General features: G+C 38.0%; 1 protein-coding gene across 8 annotated transcripts in view; it reads left to right on the top strand.

Annotated features, from left to right (window-relative positions):
• The first annotated feature begins 936 nt into the window (after positions 1-936).
• EMSY (EMSY transcriptional repressor, BRCA2 interacting) overlaps positions 937-12,891 on the top strand; it is a 91,206-nt gene continuing 79,251 nt past the window's right edge. For 7 of the 8 annotated variants that reach the window (XM_045557313.1, XM_045557317.1, XM_045557315.1 and 4 more), the window contains exons 1-4: positions 937-1,135; positions 2,822-2,930; positions 7,917-8,016; positions 9,504-9,578. In XM_045557313.1, coding sequence (XP_045413269.1) covers positions 2,861-2,930; positions 7,917-8,016; positions 9,504-9,578 — 245 coding nt within the window. In that variant the 5' untranslated portion in view covers positions 937-1,135; positions 2,822-2,860. Of the gene's footprint in view, positions 1,136-2,148; positions 2,195-2,821; positions 2,931-7,916; positions 8,017-9,503; positions 9,579-12,891 lie in introns of those variants that run through there. The other variant, XM_045557310.1, reaches the window with a different exon arrangement.

Here is a 12,891-nt window from a genome sequence, read left to right as displayed (position 1 = left end):
CTACAGGGTAGTATTAACCCCATTTTTCGAGAAGGAAACTATGTCTGGTAATAACAGAATGCACATTAGAAACTCCTTTTGACTTCAGTATTTCGACTGGATCCGATGTTATCAAAAGTACAAAATTTAAAGAGGGAAGACAACCACAAAACTTGACTGAATCTTCAACAATATCAGGCAGTGATTTTGACTTTATGGTCGCGAGTAACTACATTTTGGGCTTCTTTTCTCATCTAAAATCAGGGCGACCAGATCTTCTCCACAAAATTGTTGTGTGATTAAATAAGAACAAAAGCTGAGGGTAAACCTACCATGTCGTAGGGCCTCAAATAAATGCCTTCCCCTTCTTGTCTTTGACAGATATAGCACGAGATAGCACTACCATTCCCAATCAATGCTCGCGTTCCCCCTTCTCTACTTGCAACTCCGTAACCTTCAGATCGGGTACTGGCAACTGCGATGTCCACAGTGTCAATTCTTGTAGCGCGGATTATCTCTCCTCGAATTGCCGTCTGGGGAGCTGGAGGCCGCTAATAATTGACCCCATGACTCTGAGGAACTTGATCCTAATCTTCAACGGCGCTTCAGGGACAAAGCAGTTCTCCTAACATTCTCAACCTCGGTAGAGTAAAGGTCGCCGCAAAGACCGGGCTCCAGCTACCGACGCCATCTTGACCGCTACGTGTGGCGTCACACGTAGCAGAGAGCGCAGCCGATTCGCTGAGAGGCGGCAGGCGTAGGAGAGGCGCGCGAAGCCAGAGAGACGAGGGTATGTAGGCGAAGCCAAGGAAACTACAATCCCAGACTTCCTTGCGTGTGCGACAACCAACCCGGGGAGAAAGAGGTTGGAGTTTGGCTTCGGACCACAACTCCCAGCACGCCCTGCGATGTCTGTCTTTTTCTTTCATAACGCCGAGGAAAAGAGGGACAGGATAAATGGAGGGCTTTTGGTGTCAGTTCTCCGAAAGGCGGGAAAGGCGAACTACATCTCCCGACTGGCAGCGCGCGGATGCGCCTGCGCTCTAATACTTGTCGCCATCTTGCCCCTTCTGAGGCACCGCAAACAAACCCAATTCCTGCTGTCCCCTAGTCTTGGCGGAGGAGCCTTTTAGATGAGCCCCGAAAGGCCGGGCAGGTGGGTGACTCTCAGGCAGGGTCCTGGGAAGAGCTGGCAGGCCAGCCAGGCTAGAGGCGCGCCGGGCCAAGCATTCGGAGCCGGGCTTTGGGCGCCCAGCCCCATCCTCCGTTGTTTCCTAACGGGATCATAGGGCTCCCGGAGGTGGACTGAGGGGGACTCTGGCAGGCCTGCTGTTGGGACCCCGAACGACCAGTTCTCGGAAGCTTCCAGTGAGTCCAGGTCGTATGGCTGGCTGTCCGCGCGCCTAGTCTCTCTCTGTTGTCCTCTCTGCTGAGACGGGGGTGAAGCGCGGATGCCGGCTGGGGCTCCTGACACCGGCTGCTGGCCTTGAGGGGCTTGGGTCGTGGGCTTGACATTGGGACCGGTGCTGAGAGGCCCGGGTGAGGAGCCTGGGCGGGCTGCTCTTGTTGTGGTGCTGCAAGAGAGTGCGTGTTTGGAGAGGGGGCGGGGCGGGCTTGCCTCCTTGACACTTGAGTGGGGAAGGATTATAGGAGATCGTGGTTGCCCGAGCGGGCTCCGGCAACTACTGCTCGGGTTTCCGATGCGATGCGGCCCCGCGGTGAGGTCCGCTGGCGGGGATGCGTCGGGATGCCGTGACGTGGTGCTTGATCCGGGCGGTCGCCGGCCGCCTCCAAGATCCTGTCGGGAGGCGGGGACTGGATTGTGGAGGGAGCGGATTCCTTTGGCTCTGCCCCTTCTTCCTCCTCCCCACCCCTTTTCTTTATGTCACCCTGCCGGCTGGGGCGCGCAGTCCAGTTCTCCTTGCTGTGGGTTGGTTCTGAGCTGAGAGGACTATGGGAAGTAGGGGGAGGGGATGCTCAACTCGGGGCGTAGAGTTGGAGTTAACTAGTAGCAGTTATTTCGGTTCGATGTCTGACTCCTAGGCTAGACAGTGAGCTCATTCCTTTATTCATTCATTCTACTTACTCCCGTCAGTCCTTCATTTGTCCATTTAACAGATATTTACAGCAGGTCTACTGTGTGCTAAGCAGGTATTGTGCAGGCCCCCAGCGCGTTGTCTTTTTGTCCTTTAGATTAGGGAATTCTCAATACAAAGTAAGTTTCTGGTAGCTAAACTTTTGGTTAATGGTTGTTTAAGTGACTGCAGGGTCTAAATTCATATTTCATTGTTAAGACTTGAGGAGAGAGTTCTTTACTAAGTTCCATTGACCGAAGTAATGTGCTAGGAGCTTTACATATTTTATCTCATGTAACTCGTAAGTGAGGAGGCCAACCTATCAAGTAACTTGCCCAAGGTTACTCAGGTAGTAGCACCTTAAATTTTTAAATTATATGCCAGCCACTGTGAAAGAACTTTACATAAACTGTTAATACTTATAACAAATTGGGTGTTGTTATCTCTGTTTTATAGATGTGTAAAACTTAGGCCCAGAGAGGCCAATTGACCCCAGGTCACATAACCAGTAAGTTGAAAAGCTGGGAGTAGAACCTAGAGGTGTCTGACTCTAAAGCTTGTGCTCTTTTCACTGTCATAGGCTTGAATAGTGAGCTCTCAAATGGTTGTTTCATTCTTGATTTGTCAGAATTTGGAAAGTGTGGTAGTGAAAAAGGATTGTGAAGTATTTTATTGGTTTTACTTCTTAGCCTGTAGATGGATCTCCAGGTGAGTGGCCTTTTGAATGTACTTGGGTAATTTGATTTTTTATTTTTTTGTTCTGGTAGGGGGGATAAGCTCTTTGGGGCTACCAAACAGAAGCAGCAATGCCTGTTGTGTGGCCAACCCTTTTGGATCTCAGCAGGGATGAATGCAAAAGGATTCTTCGAAAATTGGGTATGATTTTAATTTTTAATGTTTTTAACCTTTCCATGATACTCTTCCCTTTCTGTTTGGGTCATTGCTATTTGCATGGGTACCGTGTCTCATGCTATATCAGAAATTCTTTGGAGGTATAGTTTCCATCTTATTCATTTTTTTTTCCAGTGCATAGTACAGTGCTTTGTACATAGTAGGTGCATGAATCATAATAATAATAGTAGTAGTTAAGAGTTACTGAGGGCTACCTGGCTATTCTGAGTTCTTTATATTGAACATTTCATATAATCCGCATTCAAACCTAAAAGGTAGGTTTTCATGGGTTTTTTTTTTTTTGCCTCCATTTTACAGATGAAGCTTAGAAGCCAAGGTAATGCTGATAGTAAGTAATTGAGTCAGAATTTGAACCCAGGGAATATGATTTCAGTCTCACTTTAATATACTCTTAACCTTCATGAGTATATGTGTGAATTACATACTATTATGAATTCTGAGTTAATGTAAGCTATGCTCACTTTCCCAAATTATGTTTTCCTATCAGTAATAAAACATACTTTATGCTTATAATATTTAGTGCTTCTTTTCCCTTACGGCAGCTTTTCTCAAAGCATTTAGGGAAAGAATTAAGCTCTAATACTAAGGTATTCATTGTATATAATGAACTCACTTCTCTTGGTGTCTCTAGAATGGTATTATCCTTGGGAAAACTGAGAAAAAGTTATTATTCAAATTATTTTTTTGCGTTCTGTGGTTCAAATGAGGATCCTTGGGTAAGAAATGCTGCCTTAGACTGTAAGGACCTTGTCTAATTTACTGCTGTAGCTTCTGATAAATGAAATAAATGAAAAAATAATTTGAAAAAGAACATTAAATGCTTTGGCAGTTGATATGAATTCCTTAGATAGCTATGATTTTAAAGGGGAATGTTTGGGTCTTAAATTCAGGCAGACCTGGGGTTTTGGTACTATTACTTATGACCCGTAGACTGAGGACAAGTTATTTAATCTTCCTAAATCTGTTGACACTTTGTAAAAAAATAGTAATATCTACCTTAGTTTGTTATGTGTGTTAACGGTATATATAAAGGGCCTATCACAGTACCTGACTTCTGAGTATACAGTGTTGTAAGCAGCTACTTTTAGACATTTATTATTTGCAGCTGAATCTTTTCTTCAAAGGAAATTTTTGTTGAGAATTCGTATGTGTAAGTCAGATAGAATCATAGCTGCTCTGGCCCTGCCTGCCCTTTTTATTTCCCGGAGGCCACTATGAAGATTTCAGATCACTTCTTAGCATTGCATTTTAGCAAGTACAAGAGTTGTTTTGGGGAGGGGGGTGTTAATCATTCCTTTATCTTTTTTTTTAACCTTATATCCAGACTTTTAGTACTAATCTGAAGTTAGTTTTCTACATACTCAGATGTAATTAATATAACAATATATCCTGATAGCTACCGATTATAAATTTGGACTTGTATTTATTTCATAGCTGAAATAATTGCAGAAGAACAGATCACAGACTGTAGATTGGATATGGGGTTTCTAGGTTTTTGGGGCCTTGAATCAAGAGATTATGTTTAAATATAAAAATGGTAATCTTCAAGTCTAAATTTATTGCTAATTTTAGTCAGGGCTATGTGGCTAATGCTACTGGAGAGCTACTTCTATGTAAAAGAAAACAGCCATCCTACATAGTAATGTCATCTTCATTGACCCTTGCCTTTGGAAAGTGAGCCTTGATAGTGATTTGCCAAAGACTTCCTCCCCATCTCTTGGCATATTATCATAACAATGAAACCTTTGAATTGCCTCCAAACCCTAGCTCTAGGTCCAAAGTTTAGAGAAAGTTCTGTGTTTAAAAATTTGCTTAGAAGATTTTAAGGATTAGCTTTGTCCTTTTAAAAATAGTCATAAATCATTTTAATATACGGTACTAAATACTTAAATTTTGCTTAAGTATAAAGAAATTGGGATAGAGAATTTCTTTATGAAATACTGAAGATATCGGTGATAGTTAATTGCTTCCCTTTGTCCTGCCTCTCTCCCTTGCCCTATTTTTATGATCATTCCTGAGCTGTAACTCTAACATGGGACTTTATGGACTGTGGTATAAATTGAATAGCTGATTTGTTTAAATGGAATGGGTTGTGGGCTTTATAAAAATGGTTTGTCAAATCTTTTGTTTTCTAGATTGTTCCCATGTGTTTATTATTTCGTTCTACTTAGGTGTTATTATTGAGTTAACAGTACAATAGAACGGCACCAAAAATAGTACCAGAAATTCAACTAAGTGTGAGATATGTCAGGATCTAAGGATATCCATCAAAATGAACATAAAAAAATATAAAGGAGGTTGGAAAGCTAGTAGGGATTCTTTACAACAAGTGAATTTCTGGTGAAAGGAAGTGCTGTGGTTGCCATAGCTGTGATAACTCTGTTCTGAGTCACAGTTTGGTGTATGTGAAGTTGCCATCTCTTAATGTTGTATATGGCTTCTTAGACTTGAAGTGAGACTTGAAATGTCAGAAATATTTGTCATATTTCTTTAGTTAATTTTATTTTCTTTAAAATAGTGTCTTCATCATAAATTCATAGGTCAGAAGTAAACTTCTTTTTCTTTTTCCTCCAACTACTTCCTCTTTGGCCTTTCCATTTCTTTTGATGGCCTTGCTATTCTCCTAAACATTTTACAAGCTGAAAAATCTCTATTTCTTCTGCCATTACTTCCACAATCGATCAATTACTGAATCCTGTCAAAAAACTTTTTAGACTGGAATTAGAAGCTTTTCTCAGTCTGGCCACAAACTGTTTCCATTTTTATCTTTCTTTATTCCCTTACATATGTGAACTAAAATCTTTATAATAGTTATTTATATGTATATATATTTTAGGTACCTTGTTGGGTTTTAATCACCTTGAGGATAGGGACTTTTTTTTTCCCCTACGAATCTTCTCGTGATACCTTGTAGTAGTTGTAATGTTCAGTTAGAAGCTTGGTTTGAATTAGTGACTATGAGAATACAGACATATTTTTACTTCCTTTAGTATAAAACTCTCAGACATAGTCACTGTTATTAGAAGTTACTAGAACAATATGAAACATTATTTGTTCTTTTACTCTCTCTATTCGTTTAGTACATTTGCATTTTCCCTCCCCTGCCTGCCTGGAGCACAGTTCTCTTTCTGATTAAAGCTTATGCATCCAGACTTAGTGATATGTTTCTCCTCTGTGTCTTTACCACTGTATGTAAACTGTATCATAATTATCTGATGACTTGTTTCACTGTAGCTTTCTATTCTAGAGTTAACTCCTCGAAGGCAGGACTTAGCATATCATTTGGTGTTCATAATAGGATTCAATACTGATTTGTTGAATAAAATATTCCATAATGGGAGCATAAACATTTAGAATATAGTAAATTCTTAGTTGTTATCCCTAGTGCCTTTCTGAACTCTATTCTGGGTCTGATGAAAGCTTAAATATGTTTCCTGGAAATAAGTATTTCCTTTACTACTCAGAGCAGTGGAACTTTGTCTTTCAAGAGAGATTGGGTGAAATGTCTACACAGTATCCAGCACAGCACAGATTGAACATGCAGGATGTTTATACTTAGGGTAATTCAGTTCCACCAGACATTTCTATTTAATGTACCAGCCCACTCTTCTATATAAAGCTTCCTTAGACACTCAGAACTATGAATAATATGAACTGAATGAGACTACTCTTTTATTATTGGTGTAGTATCTAGTCTGAGGGCATTCATATATTCATTATTTAGCTTGTATTTATTGAATGTTTCTTATGTGTCAGGCATTGGCAGACGGCAAATTAGCAAATAGGAATTTGAGTATGAAGATGACTCTAGTCTGGATATTTATTTCCTACCATTCTGTTTTGCTCAGGTATCTGTTTCATAGTTTATTGTTTAAAACAACAGCTATTTTATTATTTTTTACCATTCTGTGAGTTGCTGGCCTTGTCTGAGGTCTCAGGTATTCAGTTAGTAGCTTAGTTAGCTGGGGACTAGCCGAGCCTTTCTCTTCCTGTGGCCTTTCATTCTGACCTTCTTCACAGCCTGGTGATCTCAAAGTTTGAAGAGAGCAAGGCCTAGTGTGCAAGTACTTAGCAAACTTCTGATTGGCCAAAGCAAATTACATGTGGAGCTTAGAGTTAGTGTGGGAGGAGATACACAAAGGTATTACACCGGAGCTACTTGGGAGGCATGCAGGGTTCATTGGGGGCCATTGAGGACTTTTGGTTTTATATCCATGCTAGGGACTGACAGTTTTATTTCATAATGGTTGTTTTTGCAGAAAGTGAAATGAAGTTGTCTGGTATTAGGATTCAGTATATTATGTCCTGGTTGCTGTAAGAACATTTCATTTTTCCTAATTAGTCATTTTGATGATAGTTTTTATAGGTGCAGAGGATCTTATTTCTGAAAGGTACCTACAAAGTCCTTTCTAAATAAGGGAACAGGTTCAGAGATGAGAAAGGACTTGCCCAAGGTCACACAACTAGTACATGGCAATGTTGGAGCCAGAATCTTTTGTTCCAGTATTTTTTTGGTTGCACAGTACTCAGTACTCTCATCTACTGAGAAGGGAGGGGAAATATAGTTTGAACTCTTTATAATGCCTTTCAATAATGCTAAATACTTCTCTTACCAGCCTTATTACATCACTTGGAGCCTATTCACAGTTGTTGATAGCATTTGAGTTATATATTCTTCAATGATAATGTGTGAAACAAAATATCTGTTAGATTTTTCTACCTAAACATTTACATACATGACTTGTGTAAGGCAATGAAAAACAAAATGATATAAACTTATAAAAGCCACAGTTTTATCTGCTATTAGATAAAAATTTTGAAAGAAATTTAAAACAGTATTTGCATTTGATTGATTTTTTAGTTTTTTTTCCCCCCTAAAGTTTCACTATACATAGCCATAGGATTAAAATATTAAAGGCCTATCTTGATAAAATAATTTTCTTCTTCTAGAATTGGAGGCATATGCTGGAGTTATCAGTGCACTTCGGGCACAGGGGGATCTCACCAAGGAAAAGAAAGATCTTCTTGGAGAACTCTCCAAAGTTCTTAGGTAAATTATCATAAAAGTTTGTGAGACATGACTCTAGAAATTTCATTTTGAGGGGTTTCATTACTTTTCATTCACAAATTAAGTAACTTTCAAATTAAGTTGAAGAACAGAGGTGTTCAAATTTTTGGTGCTTAGAGATCCCATCCCAGTTGAGTGCTCTGTTACAGAAAATTGTGTAACTTACCATATATTGTGCAATCCAGTCAGAAAGGATTTAAGGCAGGTTATTTTAGTTTGGGCCACCTGGGAAAGGAGGTGTTTTTGACATAAGTGAAGGAAAGAAAAGCTGGCAACAACTGGATATGAAGATCTAGAGTGGCATTTGTTGGAGAGAATAAGGGGATACAAGGAAGATACCTTAATTTATATGAATGAGTGGTGATTATATAGTCATAGCATTAGGCGTAGCCTATCTCTTCAGCTTCCCAGCAGAGTGGCACTTGAATCCAATGGAAAAGTTCTAGTGAAAGGGGTTCCTTGATACTTTTTGCCTCAATCCATTCTAGCATCTTGAGCTTTCTCAGAAAATGTTCTATTTTAACTAAAGTTTCTAAAACCATTTTATCCTATTTTTTTAAGTGAAAATAGGAAGAGGTTCTTTCAGTCATTTAATTAACATTAATATGGGGATGTTATTAAGCCAAATTCTCGGTCTTACTGTTTTCATAGTTAACAATTTGTATTTTTTGTTTGTTTGTTTTTTATGTTTCCTTATAAGTTCTGCTTTCTAGCCCCTTAAATGTTTTGGTCCATGGTATAGATTTAGTTTAAGCAGTGGAGAACACAATTGGAAGAATGGTACTCATTTTATTGAATATTTATGAATGGAATGGATGTAGCCTTTTTTTTAGTTGTTTAGTATTAGTAACTTTACATGTATTTAATCAGGATCAATATAGCACGTTTTTACCATTGGTAACATAATATAATGTAGAAGACACACAGCTAAAGCATTAAATAAAGGAGTGTTGGCCTGGTGTTATATTTCATAACATACAGCCACAGGAAACATTATCTTGCCACTCTCATTTCTTTATAATATTCACTCAACATAAAATTATAGACTCTTAACCTTTAGGAAAGACCTTATAAGACTTTCTTCTCAGTGCCAAAATCCTCTTCTGAGCAGTCATGATTAGGAGGTCATTCAGTGTCTGTTTGCATGTTTAGATAACAGGAAGTTCTGCTAATCTCATTTATTGTCTGACATTTCTGAGATTTGGAAGTAATGTCTTGATATCAGGGTGAATTTGTCTTCCTATGGTTTCTAATTTGCAACTGATTCTTTCTACAGTTACACAGAATTAGTATGAATCCTTTTCTAAGACGTTATAGCGTATGAAGATATATATTAGGCTCCTGTCTATATCTTCTCACAAAGCAATCTTGCTCCCTTCCCCACAAGCAAAATGTTGACTTAAACAATAGAAGTATAGAAAAGAGCTGCCTGCTTGGCAGAGTTCTATAATGGCTATTTTTTTTCATAGCATCTCAACAGAACGCCACCGTGCTGAAGTTCGGAGAGCAGTAAACGATGAACGGTTAACAACAATTGCACATAAGTAAGCCATTAGTCATACCACCCCTGATTTTTTTATGACGTAGTATAACGTAGTTTTGAGCAATCTTCCTGTTGTGTAGCAGCTTCCTGAGTCTTTTATCTTAATAACAACATCTCTATACTCAGGGATCCTGACCATAGAAGTAAAAGAGGTATTAACTGTTTATTCAGTTGGTTATGTTTTTTTGTATTTGGTTAGCTTTAAGTACTCAGGTCAAATCCTGTTGCAGTGTGATCTCTGTTTAACTAAAGACCACCACAATTTAGCAGATGATGCACTTACTTGAAGCACAGTTCAATAACAAAATAGTGTGCCTCCTAAAAATGACAGCCCCTTAGAGGTTCTTTGTAATGATATTTGATATGTATATTGCTTTATAAGTAGGCACCATAACTTTTTTGATACCTGACTCATTATTTCATGTATTTTGAGATTCACAAAAAAGTGTAAGATGTATGTTCTGCTTTTAAGAAATACGAATATACTATATCTTAATTTACTTAAATTCAACAAAATAAAATGATAAAGAATTCTTATAAACTTGTTTTCAGATCATTATAATGCTTTGACAGATGGGGTGGAGGATGGTAGAGGACTGAGGGGAAGGGATCAAACCTTAATTGAGTGTATGTGAAGATAGTCCTGCCTAAAGAATAGATAGGAGCAGAAATTATCTTTTAAATTTTAATATAAGATATAAACATTTCATAAAATGTTATAGTATAATTCATTGGTTTTTTATTTTTGTGTTTTAATGTGAAATAAAACTAAAGGAAAAATTCAGTGCATTTCCATAATGTGATAAACATGTTTTTAAACCAATTGACAGTATTTAAATTGACCCCAATGATCCATTAGCTTCATGTTGTGCTTCACTGTCCCTCATTTTACTTAACATAAAATGGGGTGCTTTCTTTTTAACAGCATAGTTTAAAGGTTTAGCTTATCCTGGAATTCTTAGTTTCTTTAGTGGTAGGTACGCACTGTAGAAATTTGGAAATTTTCCATTAGAAATGGTTCATATTTAGTTGTCAGGCTAACAGAAACATTCAAATATTAATGTGTTCCTTTTTTAATTTGCTCTAAACTTTTGAATTCAGTTGCTCTAGCAATAATGATAAATGAGCCTAAATTCTAATTTGAGAACTAGTAATAGGAAATTTATGTGCTAGATAATTAAGTAGTAAACAATAGCTGGCATTCAGAGGCACTTAGAAACAAATTAGTACCTTAGAAGCATTGGAACAGTGTTGTGAAACAACTAGTTATAAGTTGATGCATCAGTTTCATACTTAAAGGATAACATTTATTTAGTCTCCTTTTCCTTTTTTCCCCTTTAAAGAATGAATTTATCCTTATATTTGGGTGAAAGACCAAGTTACAGGTATGCAAATAGGTTATTATTATTTCAGGCTTTTTCTTACATTTATTTCCAAATTGAAGCTCTCAATTATTCAGGGGCACATTATTACATTTATGAATTAACCATGCCCCTTGCTTTTCCTTCTCTTCCCTTCCTCCCCCTCCTAATACTGCCCACCCTTTAGCCATTTTGCTGCTTGGAGTACCTAAAGTCAGAGGGTGGGAAGGGAGAGGAGGTGAAAATTTTAATTAGTCATTTTTCTACATGTTAGTTGTCCTGGAAAAGGTTTGGTGGGAGAATTTACAAGTGTTTGCCAAAATATTTTTGGATCATACATGACTTTCTTTAATCTATTTGACCTCTCCCTTTCCCTCCTCTCTCCATTAGCATGGATAATTGAGAGTTGGCTTTTATCTGCCTGTGTTTCCTCTTGTTTTCTTTCCTTTTTGGTTTCTTTAATATATGAATTTCATTTTTTGAAAAGAGTTTACTTCCATGCATAATTTTAAGCTTTTTAGGTTTTTCTCTAGTTTTGTTTTAATATTTTATATTATCATTTTAGTTTCATCAGATGTTGTATTTACTTGTTGAGCTCAAGGGTCAGAGAGTGGTGAGGAAGGAGTAGATCCCTCATTCTCTCCATCTCCTCTCTTCCACTCAGAAGTAACAGCAGAGCATAGTTCCAAAGATTATCTACAGGAGGGCCTCATACTCTGAGCCTGAAAAAACAACTAGAGGAATGCATCTGAACTGACTGCATTCCCTTTCTCCTCTCCCTTCCCTCCCCCAACTCAAAATTGCAGTTTAGGCCAGAAGGAATGTGGTTGAAAGGTGATGAGAAGATTGAGCACAAAGGAGGGGAAAACAAAAGGAATAGGGTATCTGGGATCAAAGAAAAGCCTTGCTTGTGGCTTGAAGCATAACACGTGTTTACTGTTTGGCACCAGGCTACTTATTAAGTTTGATACTCTAATGCAGCTTTGAATTATGTCAGAATATTATAGCATTAAAGCCTTGGATGTCAAGGAGATTCAGATTTTTTAATCAGGCCACTCTGGCCCACATTGTCTTTAGAGTTAGAAGAGTGGCTATCTGGAATTTCTGCTCTCTTAACCCTTTCCCCATCAGTCAAACATTTACAGGTTGTGATGTGAGTTTCTGTGTGAGGGTGAGTATTTTTTACTGGTGCCTTATACAACCAAAGGATGTGAGGGCCAAGCCAGTTTCATTAGTATCATCTTAGATTTCTCAGAAAAGAAGTTGGAGCAATGTTTCCCTTGCCATAGTTAGTATAAATAGAGGCATTCTTACACTGAGACTAAGGTATCCCAGTGAAGCCCTGCAGGAAGATGTTTAGTCTGTAAAATTTAATTTAGATTACTTATGCAACTAATGCACATTTACACCTTCATTACTAAGCAAATAGGATTTTTGACCTAATTCTAACATGGTATTTGATTTTTCACTCACTTAAAAAAAGTTGGAGCATGTTTGCATGAGTGGAAATTTGGAAGATTTATAGATCTTTCTAAAAGTTGCAGTTGTGTCTTTTGCACTGCAAGTTTTGTCTTTTTAATAGTGTATATTTATGTGCTTCAAATGATCAATCTTCCATAATTTCTGCTGCCATTTAAACAATGCATCAGGTAAGTGTAGACATCATTTTATTTGCGTGGTAAGCTTTCATCAAGGAAGTTTATTAGTGATATTCTAATAAAATGATAGCAAAATAAGAGTAAGCCAAGAAAATGCCGAATAACTTTTAGAATTTTTTCCTCTAACAATTAGCTATAGCCCTTTCCTGTCTTGTTCGTACCATTCTTTGTTTCAAAACTAGCATCAACTTGGAGATTATGTAATAACAAATTTGTGAGGGTTATTGGGGTTTTAAGAACTCCTCTTTTCCTTGTCTTAGGTAGGACTGTGTTGAACCATGTGGGAATTTATAGA

The sequence above is a fragment of the Lemur catta genome, chromosome 7 (genome assembly GCF_020740605.2).
Source record: "Lemur catta isolate mLemCat1 chromosome 7, mLemCat1.pri, whole genome shotgun sequence".
Classification (NCBI taxonomy): Eukaryota; Metazoa; Chordata; class Mammalia; order Primates; family Lemuridae; genus Lemur; species Lemur catta.
This window is presented reverse-complemented; position numbering and strand designations above follow the sequence as displayed.